This window comes from Psittacula echo (genome assembly GCF_963264785.1).
Source record: "Psittacula echo genome assembly, chromosome: 1".
NCBI lineage: Eukaryota > Metazoa > Chordata > Aves > Psittaciformes > Psittacidae > Psittacula > Psittacula echo.
The window spans coordinates 115,629,562-115,653,352 of NC_137735.1; the positions used below are offsets into that span (position 1 = coordinate 115,629,562).

Genomic DNA, 23,791 nt, shown 5'->3' on the forward strand with positions numbered 1-23,791 from the left:
GAGGCTGACCGGTCTATAGTTACCCGGGTCCTCCTTCTTGCCCTTTTTGAAGACTGGAGTGACATTTGCTTTCCTCCAGTCCTCAGGCACCTCTCCCGTTTCCCAAAACTTGGTAAAGATGATGAAGAGTGGTCTAGCAATGACTTCTGCCAGTTCCCTCAGCACCCGCGGGTGCGTCCCATCTGGACCCATGGATTTATGGATGTCCAGATTGCTCAACTGGTCCCTAACCCATTCCTCATGGACTAAGGCAAACTGCTCCGTTGACCTGACTTCATCTGAGGTCTCAGGAGTACAGGGCTCTTCAGGACTGCCTCCAACAGAGTAGACTGAGACAAAGAAGGCATTCAGTAACTCTGCCATCTCTGTATCTTCTGTCACCAGGGCACCCATCCCGTTCACCAGTGGGCCAACCTTGCCTCTGGTGTTAGTTTTACAGCCATGTATTTGAAAAAGCTCTTTCTGCTGTCCTTGACCCCTCTCGCCAGATTTAATTCTAAGGAGGCCTTGGCCATCCTAGCTGCCTTCCTACATCCTGTAGCAGCAGCCTTATATTCCTCCCAAGTGGCCAGCCTCTCCTTCCATGACCTGTAAACTCTCCTCTTCCACTTGAGCATACCCAGCAGTTCCTTATTTAGCCACGCAGGTCTCCTGGCCCTCTTCCTTGACTTCCCACGTGTCGGGATGCACTGATCTTGAGCTCGGAATAAGCAATCCTTGAATGCCAACCAACTATCTTGGGCCCCTTTACCTTCAAGCAGCCTTGCCCATGGGATTTCCCCTAGCAATTGCTTGAAAAGGCCAAAGTTTGCCCTTCTAAAGTCCAGGGTTGCAATTCTACTTGCTATTCTACTGGTCCTACCACACAAGATCCTGAATTCCACCATCTCGTGGTCGCTGCAACCAAGGCAGCCCTCAACCTTTACTGCTTCAACCAGACCGTCCTTGTTAGTGAGGATGAGATCCAGCAGCGCTCCTCTCCTGGTTGGCTCATCCACCATTTACATGAGGAAGTTATCATCCATACACTGGAGGAACCTCCTGGACTGTGGCTGGGTTGCTGAGTAGTCCTTCCAGCAAACATCAGGGAAGTTAAAATCCCCCACGACCACCACGGCCTGTGACTGTGAGGCCGCTCTCAGCTGCCTGTAGAAGGCCTCGTCAACTTCCTCACCCTGATCTGGTGGCCTGTAACAGACACCCACAACAGTATCACCCCTGCCAGCCTGCCCCTTTATTCTCACCCACAGACTCTCAACTCGCTCGTCCTCTGTCCCTGGACAGAACTCAGTACATTGCAGCTGCTCTCGCACATAAAGAGCAACCCCACCACCCCGCCTGGCTGGCCTGTCTTTCCTGAAAAGGACATAGCCCTCCATGAGTATATTGCATGTGTATTTTAAAGAGATGATACAAGATGTGGAGAATATTTCAAGTGCTCAGAAATCAATAGATTTGGCTTAAAAAGTGTACTTGCCCTCTGCTTATAGCAGTTGCATTGGGATGCCACATGTATGTAGCTTAGTTTAGATTACAGTTTGGTTTTTCTGTCAAAAGTTGTGTTGCTTCTTCCAAATAACAGAGTTAGTTTAACCTACTATATTTTGATATTTTACATCATCTTTCTAGGTTACACATGAGCCTTTAAAAGGTTTATATTGGAATTTCTGGTCAGCTAAAGATCTTTTCTGCTTGGCTTTCCTATTTGTCTTTTATGTTGTCCTGTTTGAAGGGTAAGCAAGAGCTAGCCTAGTCTGGAAGGAAGCAGGATACCTCATTTATGTAACTGTTGTAATAAGTTTGTGCAACATACAGAGAGTATGTGTAGCAAGAATAGGCTTAAAAGCATTGGTCCCAACTTTGTTTTGTAAATCTGATTTGAATTTTAAACATACCAATTAAATGATAAATATATATTTGAAAACCAAATCAATGTTAATTTAATAAACCCGTAAATAGGAGATGCTTTAATAGGATGATAGTTTTTATTATGGGGCCTTGTTAGACTGGTCACTAAGCATGGAATGTGGGCGTGGAAAAAAAGACAGCTGTAATATAGATGTCAGTCTCATCCCTAGGGCACCCCTACTCTTGAGTGTGTGACATTCAGCTTATGAACTTTGAATTTTTTTCCCCTCCGATGTCTCATATGGGACAAGTAGTAAATTTCATGCTACTTTAAAATCTTCTGAATTCAAACTTTAGAGTTTTTTCTGACAGGTTGTCAGGTAGTTGTATATTTAGTTGCTTCAGCTCAGAAGTTAAATGTGCAAATGTGGTAGTTTGTTCCCTGTTGAAGGGAGCAGGTGCTCTTCAGGCATCACTTTGTCAGGTGCAGGATAAACGTATCTGCATGATTCTGGTTCTTTACATGACTCTTAAGATCTTGCATGTATGTATGCGTGTAAGATTAATATAGTTATGTTTGCATGTTCAGGTGTTTCATTTGTTTGTGGTTTGTTGTTTGGTTTTGGGTGTTGTTGTGTTTTGTTTTTTCCTATAACACTGTGAAGTTCTTTAGGCTTATTCCAGGTGCAGACTGATTCTTGGCAATATAGTTGATCTGTACCTACAGAATTCATGTTGCATGTGGGAAGTGTGTGATCTTTGTTAAGGAGCTGGTTAGACTTCATGAAGCATGTCATGAGGAGCCAGGTGTTTGGGAAAGAGGTACCTCCATGTTTGGTTTGTTTTGGAGTTGCATCAGAAATGTTTGAATGCCTTTGCTTTTTTGCTATCGAAATGTCATTATTTGGATCTTTCCCAATGTTTTTATTCAAGTGATAGGAAACAGAAGGGAAGGAACTAATTGGTATGAGTCTGGAAAACATGCTCTGAATACACGTACAAGCATTTATGCTTTCTTATCCAGATTTTCAGCATATGAGATATGTGACAGCAGAAGCATCATTCTGGGAATATAGTTCGAACTCTTGGGAAGTCCAAAATGTATTTTCATCCTTATTGTCACCAAGGGAAAGTGTGGGTACTTCTGTCCTTGTTCAGAATCTCTTAAGTTCTTGCTTTATAATGAAGAGCTTGTCTTGCTAGTTCATTAGTAATTGCTACCTCCTACCATCTCTTTTGTCAGTGGGGGTTAGGATTTCCTCCTACATTGAGGGGAGGGAGAGGGAAGAAAAAATTAGATAGTGATAGAAGCTAAAATTAGAAGAAATTTTAGAGGAAATAGGCCAGGTTAACCTCTAATTCTGTAAGACAGCAATTTTTTCTTTACATTTTAAGTGAAAAAAAAAAAAAAGCTTTTTTTTTTTTCTCGCTATCTTTAGGGGGCCAGGCAACACCAACATTGCTGGACAGAGAATATTTCCATGTAGGTCATTTGTCTGTACTTCAACTAGCTAGCATGTATTGATGTTACACACTTGATTAAGGTATTTCTAAGTGGAAAGCTACCTGCAATACAGAAGCGGTTGCACTTGATACCCTGGCTGCCTCCCAGCAAGCAGCCAAGGCACTTCTAAAACTTAGTAAAAAGCTAAACTGTGGAAGCATAGAATTCTGTTTGTACCTGGGTGTATTGCAGGGACACTATAGGTAGCAACAATTCAAACAAAAACATAAGAGGAAATAGTTTGTCACAGCTCTAATGTGTTGGGTTGCGTATCTTTTCCATCATCTCAGCTTATGTCTGCAGTACAGTCACAGCAGCAGTGATACCTGAGCTGGCTATAAAGTAATTGGTTTGCATACTGCTACCAACAGCAACAGTTTGTTGGAATTATTTGCAAAAAATGTTATGAAACTTTCTATGAAGTCTTTCGGTCACCTGCTGCCATGACTTGGAAGTTTCTCATTCCCTGCAGGTTAAAAACCTTCGCTTTCCACTTTTCCACAATCCATTTAACTTGAATCCGTTGAATTTGCAACTGAAGTAAATGGGTTTTTTTCAGCAGTTAATGTTTCTTGGTCTGTGGTTGCAAGTGATCAGTGAATGTTTTTTTCCCCCCTTCACACCAGGAATTTGCTATACAAATTGAAAATACAGTCTAAATATGCAGAATAAAAATAGTCCATGTCATGCTGAAGTTGAGATGTTTGCTGAGGCTGCATGAAGCAAGAGCTTGTTTGGAAACCATGTGTTCTGTTGGACAGCCATCAGCTGTTGTTACGTTCCAAGTTTTCAAAGGTAAAGTAGAAGTATTCCGCAGTCAGTGCTGAAATATGCAATAACAAAATATTTCATGGGAAATAATATTTGACAATCCTTGTAATATTCCTTCCCCTCTCCTGTTGTGCTAGTAGGTTTTTTTTCTTGTGGGGGTAGACAGCTTATAACTTCCTTATGTGTTCAGTAAAGTGTTTGTGCTTAAGTGGTCACGATCTCTGAATCATCAGTAAGAGTTATGTTATAAAACAAGTTGTGTGGCATTACTGATCCTTTATTCTACTGAACTAGAAAATTGCTTGCAACTTGTTGTCTTTAGACCCGGACCTTCATCTTGAAAGTGAAGTAATTGGGCTTCAGGAAGTCTCTTTTGCCTTTTTTTCTTCTTTATTTCTTTAACAGCTTGATTTTTTTGCCTATTCTCCAGGCAACAGGTGTCCACAAGCATGATGACTGTAGCTTTAATTGACTTTCATATTGTCAAGTCCAATGGCAAGATTGAGAGATAACTTCATATGGAAAAGACAAAGAATACTCCCCAAAAGTAGAGAGGGAAGAAAAAGTAATGCGTTTTTAAGCTGAAGATTATGGAGTTAATTTGTTTAGATTCAAGCAACTGCTAAGATTGTTAAGGTCAAGTTGTAATCTTAACACATTCGTGTCGAATTTCCAGTCTACATGACAAACAAGTATTGATTCTTGAGGATCAGTACTTGAGGTGAATATTTTGATGGTTGGTAAAGAAATTGATTCGATGTTTCAGATTTGCTGTTGATGTACAAATTACAGAGTTTAGCCAGGAAACCTAAACAGATGTGATTTTATTTTTCAAAGGACTTGATAGTGTGTATCTTTGCTGTGATCCCTGTTCATTTCTTCAGCTTTTCTTCACAATAACTTATCTTGAGTCAAGTTTAGGAGCTTCAGAAAAATGATACTTTAATTTCTTATGTATCATGAAAAGGATAAGATTTCCTATGTAATTCACTTGGCATTTCTCAATGTTAAAAATAGATCTGTGAAATTCTTTCTCTGTTTTTGGCAATTTTTCATTGTAAACATGCAATGTTGGATATTTTAATTTTTAATAAAAATTGTAGCCAATGTTTAAACAAACTAGCTTAGTTTGAAAGTGGAAATTTTTAAAATCAATGCTAGAAGAGAAAAAAAGTAGCTCTAAAAGTATTTGTCAAGATTTGAGCCTTTTAGTATGGTAATTTGTGATGCTTTCAGTAGAATCCTCAGTCACAAATTACAATTTTGTTCTTTAGATTTCAAATCTTCATGGTAGGTTAGCTTATTTGGCTGTGTATATCTATAGCAGAAATGTTACCTTCAGCAGAGCAGGAGAACTTAATGTCTCATGTATCTATTGCATTCAAGAATAAGCTGTGACACACAAGGAAGAGTAAACTAAAGAGCAGAAATGCATATTAAGTGCATTTTTATATAAGGAGAATATTTTTACTCTGTGCTGGCTCAGTGGTGTGGGTTTTGTAAAGGCACTTTCATACGGTTTTGTAAACACATGCAGTTAAAAACCGAAATGGTCTTACTTGAGCATGAGACTTTTGATTCTGTAGAGATCACTGAGGGTTGAGAGACAAAATTTATTGTCAGTGTTCTTTCTTTTTCAGTGTTTGAAAGGTTTGAGGGTTATTTACTGGGATTTTTTTGTTGTTGGAGAAAGATAAACACACACATACAAATCTCACTACCTCTGAGGCATACTCAGTACTCTGAAAATGCTTTTCTGAGTGGTGTCTGTCATAATGGAATCTGGATCAGACCAGAAGCAACTGTAAAATGCATTTACTTCCTTCCATTGTTAGAATAGCAAAATGGGAGCTTCTGAATTAGTAGTTGATTATACTATTACATAAAATGAAATAATCATAGATTAGATAATGGGGAAGAAGATGGAGAAATGAATTCTAAAACCACATTTAGATGTTATGCTTTCATGTTAGGCTTTTAGTTAAATCTGTAGCAAGGAAATCTGTCCTCAAAATGGTCAGGAAAAATGGGTATGTTTCTGTAGTATTGACTTATTGACCACTATACTGTTCATTGTTTGATTTTTTTTTTTTTTTTTTTTAGATGCTTAACTATTCTGAACGTGTTTCATGTTTCAATTCCTTGAAGACTTTTCACCCTACCATTGAATTAGAGTTTCTCTGCTGCATGACTTACATGATCCCTACAGAGAACTGAAGATTGCTATGTACATTTGTCCAGAGCAAATCCTTCTTTGAAGTTTAGTATGTTGGCATACTGTTTACATTATTTGCTTTCCAGAAGAACTGTTCTTGATGATATACTTTTCAACAGTAGCTGTGCAAATACAGTGAAGGAAGTTATAATTTTTTCAGTGTTAATATTTTTCTTCTTAAATATATCCACTTAGGCCAGAATGGTGAGTCTCCATCTTCAGTGGTGAAAGCGTCAAGTAGCTGGTTGATGTGTCTGTATTGCTATATATTTTTTTCCATTCTATTAGATATTTATTGTTTAGCTATACCTGCTCTTATATATAGTCAAATACAGTGTTTTAAATAGCTGAACCTTCAGTAATAATACATTTATTGCCAGTCAGAGTTGTTTTGTCTCCTGTTGTTCATGGGTTAAAATAGAAGTTAAGCATTAAGAAAATGAGCAGAAAAATCAACATTGATCACCATATAGCCTTTAACTGTAGCATATTGCTTTTCATAGTAATAAGAATCTTTTGCTCCCAAGAATTCACTTCTGTCATTAATATTTAGTATGAAGGACATGTTATTGTACAGCTGTTAGTGTGTTTATCTGATTTTGAGGATTGATTAAAAAAATGTTGTGGGTTAGTAGTTCATTGTATTAGAAACTTTAGTTGTAATTGCTTTAAAACCAGATATGAATACGTATTGTGGGAAGTGTGAATTATGTAAAATACCAAACCTTCCTGTCAAATTGGCTGAGTCACATATTTCTCTCAACTTTTTTTTTTTTTTTTTTTTAAGCTATTGCAAATTTAAGAAACTGCAATGCAGGGTACAAGGTAATTAGAAATAATAGCACACTTCAGTATTTTTACTTGAATAATTTCAGCTGCTTGAAATTTAGATTTGCCATCTAGACTATAGGGCTGAACACAGATGGTAGAGTAATGGCTGGCTAGTGATTTACTTCATAATTGAAAGGACTACTCTGATTTTGCAGGCAAGTAAATAGCTTTAAAATCACAGACTAGAACAATTCAAACTTTTTCAGCGCAAGCTGTTTAAGAGTAGTGGAATACATGATATTAGAACTGAATTAATAAATCAAGTGTTTTGCCTTTGTTTTAAGGTATATCTGATTTAATAAAAATAGTAAATTTTTTGTTGCTGCACACATAGAAAATGTTAGCTAGACCATGTAAGTAAGAAGTTTGCTTAGTGCTCTGTTTTTTATTGTCTGTAAGAGTTGTCAGTTGTTTTTCTGCTAGAATCCTCACATAAATCACAGCATTTGTCTTTTCCTGTTTCTGAAAAGGAAAGAAATTGTTGGTTTACCTGCAGGGATGAGTTACAATTAATTCTGTTACAGAATATTACCTTATTTCTGCATAGAACAAAATTCCCTTTTGAGTTTTGAGGACTTCTAATAAATCTGTTCTTGGACTTCATTCTTTACTTAAGTTTTTCATGGCCTGACTTCTGCTTTTGCCACACTTTTGGTCTTTCCATTTTCTTTGAGGGTAGGATAAGTGAAGAGAGTACCAAAATAGAGCTTGCAATGGATATTTGCGTCTCTGATGAATTAGACCAAATTCTTTGATATCACTAGGCATCATTCCTTTGACTAAATGTTCAAATGATTTTTGGATAGTAAAACTACATTAACTTAAGGCTTGCTTTGTTCAGTAAAGGAAACCAGAGATTTTTGAAGCTCTGGAGATCTTGGGTCTCATTCCCTTTTAAAGATTAAAACCTGCCATAGACACTTAAGGGTTTGCTAACTGGATGTGGCAGATCATTAGCATATATTGTGATAGAGTAAAAGTGATGCTAAATCTTCAGCCTTTCTTGCATTATTTTTGTAAGAAGACTTCATAAGTACAGATTAGCCCAACTTTGTCCTTTAATCTTGTGTGTCCTTCTTAGGAGTTTTTTTCTAAAGAACAAGCCCTTGAGACTAGACACTTTGTAGATACTAATTTTTTGCAAAGTCAAGTAAAAAATAATAATCATGCATTGAGTAAAGAGGAGAATGGTACTCAGTTAGGAGACTGAATGCTTCGATTTTTGCTCCTATGCAAAACAAAGCCTTAGTTTCAAGATGGTCCTGTGAAATAACAGATTGGGTTCTTAAACTTTTATTTCTTGAAGACACTTGGGAATTGGGAAGGTGAAGGTTTGGAAAATAGAAAATTTAATATTTTAATATAAACCTTTTTGAGATGAAGTAAATTTTGGAAAATGTACATTCAGTAATGAAATTTAAAGCAAGCCTTTTGGTTTCTGAGCTGTCTTACATTGGCCTAGTGGTTCTCATGGAAGTTGATGGGAGTTGTAATGTCTTCAGTAGAAAAGTAATTAGCTCAATGATATAAATAAAAATATTGTACCAAGTAATGGTGGAAGAGATTTCTTTAAACAAAATACAAAGTAAGAATATTACGTGTAATTAGAATTTTTGAAAACTTATTTTGTTGACATCTGGCATAAGATTGTTAAGGAGGCTGTAGGGTGTTTTGGTTTCTGTTTTACTTTGAAGTGCTGTGTGTACAGCTAGTTTTATGCAGGCTCCTGTACCTTAGGTCACAGCCTCACCTCTACCAATAGCGGATTTGTTCATTACTCACTGCAGGGTCATCCATCGGTACAAACTTGGTCCAGATCAAGTGTAGGCAAATAATAACACTTCTGTTGACTTGATCAGAACATTTAACAATGCTGCTTTTCAGTATTGGTAGGACAGCTGATGCTCTCTGTTCAGCATAGGTTTGGAATAGAGTTACACTTGCAAAGTGTTTTGAGAAGATTTGTGCAGAGAAGCCAGATCGCTGTGGTGCTGTGCATAGTGTGAATGTGCAAGTTTTTGATTAGTAATTAGGCAGCCTAATACCTGATTTACTGTCTTGAGATGTAGATCAGGTCTCTGTCATCATTTTCTCTTTTTACTGGTGAGAGAACTTGTTGCATGCAGCTTAATCCAGTCCTTGCTTTCACTTCTTCTCTTTTCAATGCCTTGAGTGTCCTCTCTATTTCAGTTTCTCTTCTTTGGTCATTTTATAGTTTGTATCTCTGTCATACATTGTCCATTGCAGTTCCTTGTTCAAACTTCCTCTTCCAGCGGCTCCAGTTGTTTTTTCATGGAAACGTCACTGTAATTTTAGCTTCAAAGTGGTTTTGTTTTAATATTTTAAACTGTAGATTCCAGAGTAAGTTCCCTGACAAGAGCAAGCTTGTATGTACTGCTACTGATACATAATTTGCTAACAGTCTTTTTTAGTAGTCATTTAAATACTGGTAGGGTACTTGCAATGAAAATAGCTGATAGTTTTTGGTTTTTTTCATAGGTCTGCATGGTGATAGAATGTAATTTCTCTTCAGTAGCTCAAATGCTTTAATATAGTTGAAAACTGGTAAGATGAGCAGACAATTGAAATAGCTTTTATATTGTGGACAGCAAAGTACAGGTCAGGCTGTTAAATAGTAATCATCACAGTGAAGTTAGGATTGTATTTTGATCTTTATAACATACGCAGTTCTTGTATGTTCACTTGGTTGCTTGCCACTTTCAAAAATTCCTATATGAGATTTTGCTCTCAGTTTCTTTTATGTAGGAACAATATACTAAGATAATACATATTTTTACTTGCTACTTCTCTGAAAACCGAAGTGGATTTTCTGTAACCACCCTCTTCAATTTAGCAAATTTAGTCTTGATTCTTGGAAACCACTTTTGCTTTCATTAATTTGAGTATATGCTTCTACTGCAGTTTTAGTCAGACAGAAGGCACTTCATGTCTACCACATTTTGCTGCCATCATGAAGTTTCTCCTGCAGCATATCTCTCAATAAGGTTGATGAATTCAGAAGGGAAGTATTTCATAATCCTTTAACAGTTTGTATCTGGGGGGGGAGTTTGAGGTTTGGTTTTTTTTTTTTTCAGTTTTGGGGTGGTGGTTTTTTGGGTTTTTTTTTGGTGGGGGGAGGGGTCAAAAACTGCAGTTTGGATCCTTCCTCCAACAGCAGAGATAGCTAAGTTGTGAAGAACCAAAGCTCTCTTGATTTCTGAAACTATTAATTAGCATAGTATATTATGACATGTAGCTCTGTGGATGGTGGATGCTATTCTCTACTTTTAGGTTTTCATAATTAAGTTGATACCCTGAGCTCTTCATCTGCATTTTGTTGGAGTTTCTCCAATAAGAATATATTCATAGATATGGGAAGTATAGCTGTTGGGATAGTCATAAGAAAGAGCTGATTGTAGTATCTGTAGTAAGTTGTTGGAGGTGCTGAAATTGGCTTACTTGGGTTTCATGTGAAGCGCAAAGTATTTTTTTAAAATTATTTATAAAAACCTACTTTAGAAGCAAATGTAGTTTGGTTTTAATAATAAAAACAAATTAACAGCTCTTTTTATTTACTTCACAAATCTAGCTACCAAGTGTTGTGCTAAAAATGACTTCAAGATGCACAACTTGAACTTTCAGTATCATAGTACTTGATTATTCTGTGCTTTTACAAATTACTAATGAGGCATAAATAACTAGTCCTTTTGAAGACATTCTCTTGGGTTCCCTTTTATTAAACAGAAATGTAGATAGATTTTAAAGCAAGCAAAACTATAGATCTGAATTATAAGTACTACAAGTGAAAGCTAGAAGCTTCTTGGAATGTTTAATTTCAGGCCTACTTATCAAAAGGAAATAAACTACAGTGAGAGGATTCTCCTGGTTGCTCTTCAGTATACTTGTGTATGTTGAAAAGTAGCATAATTGGGTGGTAAAAAAGAGAAAATTTGCTTAGAATGCAAATAAATTTATTTTTTTTTTATAAACTTATTGGGCCACTTTGTTCTAGGCAGGATGGGACTGTGTAAGTGTTAGGCTATAACATCAGAAGAATGATAGTGTTTGTAATTCAGAAGAAATTATTTTGCAGACAAACATAAAATTTCACTTCCTTCTTCTTCCGGAGAAACAAAAGAGAGCAAATAGGTTTGCCCAACACGAAAATGTATTTGGGAACAGTGCTCTCTATATGTGTGTGATCCTTCTGCTGTTTCTTTACAGGGATTTCATCATAAAATAGCCAGCTATTCTTACTCTGCCTTTCAACTGTAGCTTACTAGAGAAAGTCTGCGTTGCTTTTTGTGTGCACCTGCTTCTGTTGATGGTATCAGTGTTACTTGCCTAGTATTAGTCACAGTTATTTTACCTGTTTTAATTCTGGTAAAAAATAATCTGGCGACTCACTACTTGTCCTTTAGGTTTTGTTTGCTAATTATTCATGTTTGGTTTAATGTTATTGACTGACATTAATAGTTGTTACTTTCCCGGGTTTCCTATATACTAATGCTGTCTTAATGATCTGTTATTTACTTACAGATATGTATTTTTCCACTTTTAATGGTTGCCATTTGTCTCCTCTTCATTGAGTCTAGCTGACATCTTGTCACTGCCTCAATTCCATATAACCTTTGTTGTTGTTGTTTCTTAATCTTCTGCTGGTCTCTGTTCAAGGTCCAGAAAACTTGCTTGGATACTTTCAGGTAGAGAATTGGTTATACTAAGATAAGGTAATGTAAAGCTTCATTGGTGTCATTTGATGTGTTAGACTGCTTGCTCAGTCTAGTAGGAGAGTGGCCTCAAACTGATTAACTGGAGTCGCCCAAATTACGTGTCTGTAATTTAGTTCTTCTGCTTAGTTTCAGAATTTGGGGACCCTTGTCTGGACAGTCTTCAGTTACCTTGAGGAAGAGCAATGTGTAAGGTTGTGTTTAAAAAGACACACAGAGAATAATTACCTGAACAGGCAAAAAAATCTCAAATCAAAAAAATCTCAAGATCTCTTAATCTCTATGTAGGGTTCTTATTTTTGACCTAACAGTGACAGTTGTGACAGGTTCATGTCTGGCAGTTGCCTTATTTTTTATGTTTAAATGAAGATGTACCTTTTTTTTGTTGTTGTTGTTGGTTTGGTTTTGGTTTGCTTATTTTTTTTTTGTTCCTGCTCCTTGAAAATACCCTGAAAAATAGCTTTTGTTAGGCTTGGCAGGACAGCTGAATTTTGGAGTGGGATGTTGCTGCAGGTGAAGTATAGAGACAAAGAAAGAAGCATCTGCATGTTGTGTAGTGGGAATCATAATAGCCTGAACCTTTTTTCAGAGAATGAAGGCACTTGTGCTAAATGCTTTTATTTTATTTTGTATCCATTTGTTCTTGTATTTCTATGTCATCTTTCCTTAACAGCATTTGCTGTTGCCCTTTATTTTGTTCACAGATTTCATTTATTCCAGATCTCAGTTTTTGTTTAGCTAGGCTAAATAAGCTCAAGGCAAAACTCTGCAGTTTTTCAGGCTACTTTTCTGGTACTCATCAGTTATATCACACTGCTCCCAGTGAGCAGTCTTAGTGATCAGTGCTCTACTTCTGTGGAGGTATTAAATTGGCTTAAGCAGGCTCATGGTTTCTTCTCTACCTTGTAAGGCGTTTTTTTGTTGCCAACATAACTATTTGTGAAGCCACTTGGCAAGCATATGTCAAAGCTCTTCTTTCTTTCCCAGGTTGTCAGCTAGATAATAATTTGCATTAGGAATACTATCTTTCTTATGTGTTTAGTATCCTTGGAAATGAATACGGGCATGATCCGTGTGTGCATACCCAGTTGACCATTAAATGACAGCATGGACACTTCAGACAGATGAAGCAACATTTGTCTGAATGTGGTAATAGAACAAATTGGTCCCATGCTGGGACATCTTGACTGCTATGTAAAAAATAATACAGTAGAAAAATTTGTGAGTGCCTTATTATTCAAAGATTTTTTGCCACTGAGGAATCTCCTCAGAAATTGTACCAATTACAGCATTGAAGAAGGGAAGAAAAGACAATAATTAGTGAGTTTTAAAAAAATATCAGAGGAATTTATAAGTTTAGGTAAAAGATGTTCATTAATTCAAGCAATTTACTGCAAGAACAAGTTTACTTACTGCCCCTTTGAAATTATCTTTAAGATATCTCACTGGAGGTATTATGTGTACTCGACCTGAATATGAGAAACTTGGTTAGCTGTTGTTTCCATCAGTAGTTGCTTTCTTACTTGTAGCCAAGATGTTCCATTCCTCTGTTATTTCAGACGTAGTAATTGTGCCGCAGCCTATTATTGTCAGAAATCTCCAGAAAAATATGTAGTGTGGAAGAGACTGATAAATCTTATGCATTAAATAAGTCTCCAAAGAGTTATCTTGTATCATACCAGTCTTTTCTCAATGTCTTTTGTGGCACAGTGTAATGCCTTCGGTGCATCAGATCTTAAATGTGGCTTGTTATTTTGAGGAAAATTATTCGTGTATGTTGCCACGACTTTAGAATATTGATCTATATCATACTGCTTATAGAGTCTTTTACTTGTGTATTGAAAATTCTGCCTGTGTTGTTACGTTGTGGTTTCTTCCAAAAAATGTCCAGCAAAACAAACCCCTCAATTACTGTGAAACAGCTTTGTTTCCCTTGCTGCGTTTATTTTATTCTGCGTGTGCACAGCAGAGTAAGAGAAATGCATCCAAAGTCTGGTTTTAAACCATTCCTCACTCTTTGATATGTGCATTCATATGTGCAGATGTGTATGCATGTAATAATTATGGAAGGGTTTGGTTTTATTTTTGCCATGCAAGTTTTAATGTAAAGCCTTTCTATGAGTTGTTTGGCAGGTTTTTATTTGTGTTCCCACTATGCAGAATGTGTACTGAGGTTCAACAAGCAATGAACACAAAACTTTGACATTTGGAAGAAAACTTGCATGCTATAAATTTACAGCAGTTATACCAATTAACCATAGAAAAAAGAAAACATATTATGGTCTTTGTTTTGTCTGCAGTTTTAATAATTAAGCCTTTTTGTGTGGATGAGCTGTTACAGCTCTTGGTTGTTAATTCCCAGGCAGGCCATGATAAGGTTTCCTCAACAGTTTCTCCAGTGTAATTAATTTCTGTTTTAAGGGAAGAAGGCCAAAACTTTTTTTAATTTTGCTTAGAAACTTGTACCACTCTCCTCTGTGTATCCAAATCAGGAGGGTCTTCAGTTTTTATCTTAGTTTATATTGCTATGGTGTATTTGTTGTGTCTCCTGGTGCTTGATTCAAGAATACTGAAATAAATTGAAAGCTTTTTGTTGCCGTAGGCCTTGGATTGGAACTATAGCTTTTATGTGAGCACAGCAAGAAGCAAATGCTGAAGGTTCAGGGGGTGCTGGGCTGAGACCTACTGGAGACTGAGAGAAGGTTCTTCACTATGAGAGTCTTTGATTTGGTGCCTGAATTGTGGGGCAGAGAGGAAGCAAGCCTTTAGGTTTTGGAAGTATAAGTATTTAATGACAGAATTTCTCAGGCTCTCAAAAGATTGCAGATGCTTTTCAGTCTTAGAATCAACATTTTAACTGACATGTCATCTTGAGCCTAGTAGAGGTTTTCTGCTCAGTTTTCTTCCAAAGACTGGCTTATTTGCAAAAGGAGAATGTGGTGACTGCAATGTTGTATATCTGTCACTAAAATAATCTCAGTTTTAGGGAGCAGCAAGCTTTGTGTGCACAGCTTTTTTTCTTTAAGATTTTTTTTTTTTTTCCCCTGAAAGCTTTATTAAGGCTTTCTGCTCATAAATCAAAGCTCATAAAATTACAGAGATTGCCTTTGGTTTCCAGTGCTCAGCATATTTTTTGAGATGGAAAGTTCCATAGCTCATTGGTAGTATATATGCTACATCCATGTAATCTTCTGGTCTTTGCTGTCCCCTTCAAGAGAAAAAAAAGACTTTCAGTTTATGGGTCTGACAGCAAATGCAAGAAGCATTGCCAGTCAGCTTATTCGTTTTGTTAACTTAAATGTCAGCCAATATAACAAGATTCATACTGTGTTTTTTCACTTGGCTGTTGAAAGAACAGAACCTTTGATAATTAATGTGGAGCTCTTCATCAGTACAATCTATCTTATCTAGAGAGATCTATAAAAAGAATGTCTCTTGATTTCGCTGTTTGATACTGCTTATATCTATATGGGAGAGGATACATGTGTACATTTTAAAGAACGCAGACTTGCCCTGATTATCAAGATAAAGCTTTATGACTAGAGAAAGAAGCATAAGATATGAAAAAAGGGCTGCAAGATTTGACCTTTTTGGCAGATTTGATGTTTTTCTTTCTTTATGAATTCTGTACCATTAGTAGAGTTACATATGCCTGTAGTAATGATCAGTATATTTATTTTAACTTAAAAATTATTTAAAAAAACCCCAAACTTGTTTTACTGTCCTTTGTTACTCTGTAAAGGCAAAGGGATTGGGGGAGGGTAAAGATAAGAAAAACTATTCACAATCTAAATTAAATTAGGCCATGCCAATTTCCATCTATTCCTTTGTTCGCAGAGGTTCTTCCAGTTGATGATCTAGACTAGAAGCTGAATATAGATGCTCTTACTCACTTTGGGAGAAATCTCTTTGCCTGTATTAACTAGGAAAACTGGCCTTGAATAAGAAGTTAACCATTGTGAATATCTTCCTGTCTTGTTTTCAGTAACTGGGTGCAATTCTATAAACACATAAAAAATGCCTTAACCCCAGAAGTTCAATTCCATATTGAATATTGGTTTATTCATAATGAAAAAGGCTGTGAGGGTTCTTTTGCCCTTTTTTTCACTGGGAGGTCAAACTAGGCTGTAATATTTCACTTCTGAATTATTTTTCCTTCATCTGTAACAAAGGCCGTGTTTGTCAGATGTCGCTTATATCTGTACAATGTCAGTTCTTTGACCTAATGCAATATAAAAGGTAATAACTTTTTAAATAGCTCTGTTCCTGACAAGAGTCTAGTTGGCCAGAGTGATGATGTTTTTAAGGACAGAGCATGGAAAAATGCAATAGAAAACTTCTTCACCAATGTGAATAAATGTGAATTGAGACAAAGAACAGATGTAGTGAGTAAGATGCCATATATATAATCTATTCTTGTAAAACAGAATTGTGGTTGTAGGGAAGTACATATGTGTTAGATGTGAATTTTACGAGTGCTCCAGCTGGTGGTTGGTGATCTTAGATAAGTTAGCCATATATTTCTCATTAGTGTAATTAATAGATTGCTCTATATTTGATGTGCAACATGCTTATGTGACCAGTAGCTGCCTTTTTTTTTTTTTTTTTTTCCTTAATTCAGGTAGATTGAGAACAGTTTAATAAATATAAAAGCTGTGTAAAGCAGTTTTCTTTTTAGATTAAGGGGGCAATATCCTTGACAGGCGTTTCCTGTTTCTGTTTTTAATTAATATTGTTTGCAGTCCTCTAAGCTTTTAAGACCTCTTCTTTCTAACACAAGCTTGGATTATCACCTTGAGAAATACTTACTCTTAAATTAGATGAATCTAAAATTATTAATCAGACAAACAAATGATCCACAGTTTATGATATGCTTGAAAATATTTAACAGACCTGTAACTGATGTAATTAAAATGCTAGTGGAATTTTAAATTATTATCTCTTTAGATTTTAGTGGTACAGTGAATGACATCATGGTTTCTGAGAATCATTAACAACTGTAATGCTGAGTGCCATATTAAGAAAGGATTTCATGATTCTTGTTACTCTATTTTCTTGTTGGGTAGAGAGTTTTTATTCTCCAGTTGATATACCTCACTTGATTTTCCATCTTAGATCCTAAAAAATATAAATCCCTTGACAGAATCTTCAGATCTTGTCAAAATATTCGCCTGTAGTGATTTTATGAAATCAGATTGAGCATCCCACATGTGTCTACAGCTCTTCCTGTCCTAGTTCACATGGAATGCTGTTGCCTGCTTTCTTTGATGTCTTATGCCTGTGGCTTTAATTTGTTAACCCATCTTTAAGGACCATGCTGTGTTCACACTGTTGTTCATGTGTTGCTGTTACATAGGGTTCCTGTTCCTGTCCTTTCCTCCCACTTTATCTGAGATGACAGCTAATGAGTTTTTCAGAACAAGAACTGCCTGTAGATGTTTGGAAAACACCTACTGTTTTGTAAAGCAGGTTGTAAGAACAGTCACACAGCTACTTCAGTGTGTGTCTAAGTGGGAAAGTAATTTTATAATGCTTAATCTCTATGTAGGTGCATTTTAATGCAATATAACTTCTGGAAAAAGAACAGTCAGCACTTAGTCTGATCCAGAGCTTATTGAAGTTGAAGCACAGGTTCCTTTGACTTCAGAGGGCTTTGAATCAGCAAAATCTTAGTGAGGTTTAGGTATTTGTGACCCTCCTGAAATAAACTGGCCAAAATGTAAGCTATTAAATAACTTTATTGCTTTTGAAACTTTTGGTTGAACTTGTTTAAATTTAAAAGGATTAAGCATGCCATATATGTTAATTGTGTATAAAGATCTTATGTATCCCTGTTTTCACTTTCAAGGTACCAAGGGTCTGGGAGCTTGAGGAGTTTATTGAGAATGTTAGCCATTGGCATTATAGCACCTCTGATTTTTGGTGAATAGATGAGTGCAGAATCTAGTTGAGTTAATTCTTTGGAATGAAAATGCTTTAATGTTTGTCTTCTGCATAGGCAGGGTGAATATCTGCATTTGCTAGCTGTGATCTGCTACAGGCATTGTGGGGAGGATTGGCCTGCTATAGAGAAAGGGAGCCAGAACCCATTCGTTTAAGTGTGATCTCACCTGGATGATTTAGAACTGTGAAGTTTGTTTTCAGAAGTCTATTGTAAAGATCACTTTTAAATGACATTGAGAGCAAAGCAGGAGTTTGAAACTATTGAAGCAAACTGTGTTAATGACTGAATGTTGGAAAATACTTTTTCTGCACGTTCTAAGGAGAAAAAAGTGTATGAAAGGTAAATTTTAGTGAAGTTTTGAAGGATTAACTGGTTTTGCTTTTAAAGACAAAGACACCAACTTTTCAGGGTTAGATTGGAGGTCATTTATAAGAAGCAGCAGTTCCTTGAAAACATTGTCTCTTCTTACATTTCATGTCAGTGTAGGGACTGAATCATAGAATCATAGAATGGTTTGGGATGGAAATGACCTTAAGATCATCCAGTTCCAACCCCTCTGCCATGGGCAGGGACACCTCCCACTAAACTGTGTCACTCAAGGCTCTGTTCAGTCTGGCCTTGAACACCGCCAGGGATGGAGCATTCACAGCTTCTTGGGCAAACTGTTCCAGTGAACAAGTATGTCTCTGTTTCTGGGTTGTATCAGATAGTATTGTATCAGATTGCTTGTCCTCATTCTGTCTTCAGAAGACTAGAATTTGCATTAGTTGCGTTCAAGTGTACACATCTATCTGCTGTGGCATCTGAAGTATTTGATTTGGGTATGACTTATTCAGAATAAATAAATTTACAGACTAGAATAGTCAAGCCCCAGGCTCTGTTCTGAAACTCAAAAATAACAACATATTCTTCTCACAATTGTTAAGAACTTCAGGAAACATCAGGAGTCTTACTGCATTTAATCATAGCCACTAGGTATATATTACTAATCAGGTAACTCAATTTTGGATTTAGATTAGAATTACTGTTAAATGGAGAAAAGAAGTTACATGTGTTATGAATTGGTGAAAAGGAATAGTGTGAGGTGTCCCTGCCCATGGCAGGGGGGTTGGAACTAGATGATCTTAAGGTCCTTTCCAACCCTAACTATTCTATGATTCTATGATTCTAATAGCAGATGACTTCCCTTCAATTTTGTTAAACTGAGTTGAATTTTCTGTGAAATTGCTCTCATTTTAGAGAACCGATGCTAGCTTTGGATTGCATGGATCAGATTTTCAAAGCTTGTTCCTAGAGATCTTGTCTGAAACTACCAACATTTAGTAGGTTCTGCAATGTTGGCTGGAAGTGAGAATAAAGAAGGGAAAGAAATTGGAGATTAGGACATTTCCAAGCACTAAATACTGGTCACTCCTCTTTTTTTTTTTTTTTTATTTCCTTTCTTTTTCTATTAAATATATTCATCCTTTACACGTCTGAATTAGCAAGAATACTGATGCTTTTAAGGGAGGAGAATTTGTTTTCGTATCTGTGAGCATCTTTTTGTGTAAAAAACCCTGAATTACATTTCAATAGAAAGAAGCATTCACTAACACACAGATTTCCACTCACAACTCCTTTTTACTGTTAAATTGTTTCAAAATCAAGCCTTGAACTTAATTCAGAATCTTAGTAAAAATGTTGCTTCAGCACTTTATGAAGCCTTCCTTTACCAGGAGAAATTTTTTACCTTAGTTAACAAAATACTTGCTTTTATATTAGCTTGAGATTTAGAATGTCTCTTGGGTTTTCTAATCCATGTGTCTGTTAATTTATATGTAATATTTTTCATAAGTAGACCTTTTTGATTAAAAAATTGTGTAGGCTTAAATCAAGATCAAAACCCAGGAAAGGCCTGTTTCCATATAAAGGCATCTGTTTTTTCAGTTGCTGCCAAGTAGAAAATGGAGAGAAATCGTTATGCTGTCAGGTAGCTTTAGGGCATTACATGGCTAAAAATTGCATGTATCCTTTTTGAGGATAATACATGTAGGAGGATGCAGGTTTCCAAGAACAATACAGGAGAATTAAGTAAAACCACATATAAAAGATGTGTCCTTTTTTTTTTTTTTTCTTCTTTTTTTTCTTCTTTTTCCCCTCTCTCTCTCTTACAAAATCTTGGGGTTTAAGAGAAACAGAGGCCATTGGTTTGGAAAAATTAAAATAAATACGGAAATATACCAGTTTTAAGTAAGGTCTTCAAAACAGGACCTGAAGAGGAAGAGTAAATGTTCCCCTTGGAATGTTCTCTGAATACAGTACCTTAACAATAAGAATATCCTGCTTTTGAGTGAGAGAAAAATTACTCATACTAAGGTGTGGCTTTCTTGCACACACAGCAGTGCATTAAAAGGGCAGTTTAGAAACTGCTGGCTTAACATTGTCTCCAGCATTTATAATTTTTTCTTTCCTATGTATCTTTACCTGGTGGCTGACTACTTTGGCTTAGAGTAGCTCTGGTTGTCTAAGATGTTACCCTGTTTGTTCCCCCTTGGATGCAGCTGCTGCTTTGCCAGGGATTGTACTGTTCATCTCAGACTTTGGGGCTCAAATTCCAAAGGTCTTTTATCCATCCTTATGTGTTACTCACTGTCCTGTGTAATATAGTCTTGTAACGATTTAGTGTATATATGCGTTATCCTACCACCACCAACCACTTCCAACTTGTTACACTGATTTGTTCTCCTTTTTATTATGTAGCATAAGTAAGCTACATAGATGAAAGGCATATATGTAAAGGAACAATGTCAATATAAAAGTAATTGTATTCCAATTTGTTATTAAATACAGATCTTTAGCATACTACTTTTTGCATTTTTCTGTTTAAAGGAGAACTTTGAAGAAGTTTTTTAGTTTTGCATGTGAATTGTGTGTTTTGGAGTGCAAAGAGGCTGATGCAAGAAAAAAACATATGAACAGCTCAGGCTTAAAAGTATGCTGTGCTTGTGTTTGACACTGCCTATGTGATTCTTGGAGGCTATGAGCAGATGAACAAGTTATTGTGAAATAACATCTAGAGTGAATTGCCCATATGGAGTAATGAAAGACAGAATTGTGTTTCTCGTCGTGCAAGGGCAAATGTATGGCACACTGCAGAATTTGCTTACCAGCTTAGACTTGTGGCAGCATGTTTATGGTGTGGACCCTAGTTGTTATTGTTTGTTTGCTTACTGCTTTCCATGGAGAAAGTGCATCCTGCTTTGTTCCCAGTTTAGTCTTATTGCCTGACTGTAGAGAAACATCCATTCTAGCTGTTGTTATCAGGCCCTGGCTATGCATTTCCCTAGGTGGGATCAGGCTTGAGAATTGCTTTTGTTTTTAAGGCTTTTAGTGTTGTCCCCTTCCTCCTTTTGTGAAAAGGGCAAAATACGAAATTCAGTACCTTCTGGTCTATAAATAAATGGGCTGAAAGAGGGAGAAGGTTCCAGCCTCTTCATCCTCAGTGGGTTTGGTGAAAGAGACTTCAGAGAAGGCAACGGAATACTGTCAAGTTTTCAGATGACTGTATGTTTTATTATTGGATTGTAAAATTAGTGATCAAATTAGTGATCAAATTAGCTGTTTGGGGGGGTTTGTTTGTTTTGTTGGGGTTTTTTTAAACAAAAATTCTCGGTTTTCCTAACAGAGATAAAAACTGCAAAAAATGTATGGCACTTGCCTCTCAAGACATTCTTCTTCAGTCCAGTAGAGCAGTCTTGTTTTAAGGATATTGTTTTACAGATGACTTGCATATTAATTAAATTTTCTGTAAGCCTTCCTGCATTTTTATGTGAGATAATTAAATGTTGTTTTCTGAACTAATTTTTTCTCCCCCTTTTTTTCAGGCTTCCTTAAGCCAGACTTAATATTGATAGAATGAAAAAGTTTAAGAGGAGACTTTCCTTAACCTTGCGTGGAAGCCAGACCATTGATGAATCGCTGTCTGAGCTAGCAGAACAAATGACAATTGAAGAAAACAGCAGCAAAGATAACGGTAAGCATATCTTTCGCTTCCCAGAAAATGTGAGAATTTTGTGAGCCCTACGCAAGTGGGTGTTGTTGGGTTTTATTTCAGTTTTCACAATTGCATGGATTTGCTGGCTCAGCTTTTCTTTTGATTTGTCTTACATTTGATATCCTAGTTCTTTTAACAGGTTGATATGTTGTTACATATTAGTTTGCTTTGATACTGAACTATTATAGAGCTATTTATCAAAAGCTACCTAAATTGATATTTAATGTGGTGTGCAGCAAAGATCCTAAATGCTCTTTCAGTAAACAAACCAATAATTGTATGAATTTAGTGGGTCTCACATCAACTTCATATGGCTTCAAATTTAGGTTTTTTTCCTCAAAATCATTATTTGGTAATATGATTGATAGTAGTTGCTTAAATATTACAAATAAAGCTGTTTACCTTATCATTGGTGATGCAGTGCATGAGTCTGAGAACTTCGTCACCTCTTCATGTCTCTCAATAGTACTTTAGCAATATGGAGGTGACTTGAAGCATTCAAGATAACCAGCTTGCCTGTGTATTCTTACGCAAGTCTTTGGCTGATCCCATAAATGTACTGGCTGCTGTAAAGTCCACATTAATGATGATACTGCTTTTGAATGCAATTTGCAATTATAATGACTGGAAGATATTTTTGTTGCTTTGCTCTGTTCCTTGGGCCGCAGCATTTAAGTCATATTCCATCTTCAGTGCTGATTAGTGTTATTTATTGCTCTGCTGACATCTAAGATTCTCAAGTATTAAATGATCTGATGTATTTAATTTTTTTTTCCCCTCTCCTACTTCATACCAGTAAATGATTCTGAATTTTCCCACTGAAAACAGACAGGGCTGAGAAATTTAAGCAGGAGTAGAGGCAATGGAATTTGCCCTGCAGACTTTTAAAACCCCATCCAAGATCTGTTCCATACCATGCTTCTGAAAGCTTAATGCACCTTTGACAAAACAAAGCTACTAGTATTTTCCTTTTTTACCCTTAACCCCTAGCATATTTATTGATATTTACCTGCCATCATCATAGGCCATGGCCAGTAGTTTGGAAAATTACATTTATTACAACTTCTAATTATGCTGGTGCAACAGCATATGAAACAATATTAGTAGTATTTTTGCAGTGATATCTGCTAAGTACATTCTGAGACATTAAGCAGTTGTCCCACATGGTTTCAGTTGTATTACCCTTCTTACTGATGCATGTTTTCTTCAGACCTGTATATACTTCTGACAGATTGTTTTTTATTATGCAAATAAGTGCTAAGAATGTTACTTTGCCACTGGGAAATAAGCATGAAAAATTGTCACCAGTATCAGTGAATGTAGTGAACTTGGTTGCTGAATTAACTCAGTTGAAAACTGGATCCAGGAAGAATGAAAAGATTTTACTTGAAACTGGACCATGTGCTGGATGCCAGCTCAAGGGACAGAGGACACAATAACTTGTTTACAGAAGCATGAGTTACATCACCTCAAACCATGTATGAATCTGTTTGCAGTTTGTAGTATTTATCCGACAAGTACCTCAAACCGCAATACTTGGATGTCTTCTGCTTGTTTGTTGCCAAAGTTTGACAAACTTACATTCTCAGTAGATACTAAAAGGGATAAAAATACAATTCAATAAAATGTTTCTAATGGAAAATTCATTATTTAGGTTTTGGTGCTCCTTTTGTTTTGCTGTCCACATTAGTACATTGGCCAAAAGGAAGCTTATATGCTAATATTGTGTGATACAATACATGCTATGCATACAGCTGCAGAATGTTGTTGGTGCCTTAGTAAAGTGTCTTCGGATACTGAGGTGGTATTGATCCTCTTGAAAGAGGAAGAATAATAAACATAAACTGTACTTTTGCTGTGTGTAATCTTAACTCATTTTATGTCATTTAAAAAAGGTTTAATGACATTTGCTTCC

The 23,791-nt window shown here is 36.4% G+C and overlaps 1 protein-coding gene across 5 annotated transcripts in view; it reads left to right on the plus strand.

Annotated features, from left to right (window-relative positions):
- CDK17 (cyclin dependent kinase 17) overlaps positions 1 to 23,791 on the plus strand; it is a 94,387-nt gene that overhangs the window by 17,440 nt on the left and 53,156 nt on the right. For 2 of the 5 annotated variants that reach the window (XM_080621952.1, XM_080621956.1), the window contains exon 2: positions 21,707 to 21,855. In XM_080621952.1, coding sequence (XP_080478078.1) covers positions 21,738 to 21,855 — 118 coding nt within the window. In that variant the 5' untranslated portion in view covers positions 21,707 to 21,737. Of the gene's footprint in view, positions 1 to 3,978; positions 4,148 to 4,773; positions 4,845 to 6,226; positions 6,543 to 21,706; positions 21,856 to 23,791 lie in introns of those variants that run through there. The other 3 variants (XM_080621953.1, XM_080621955.1, XM_080621954.1) reach the window with 3 other exon arrangements.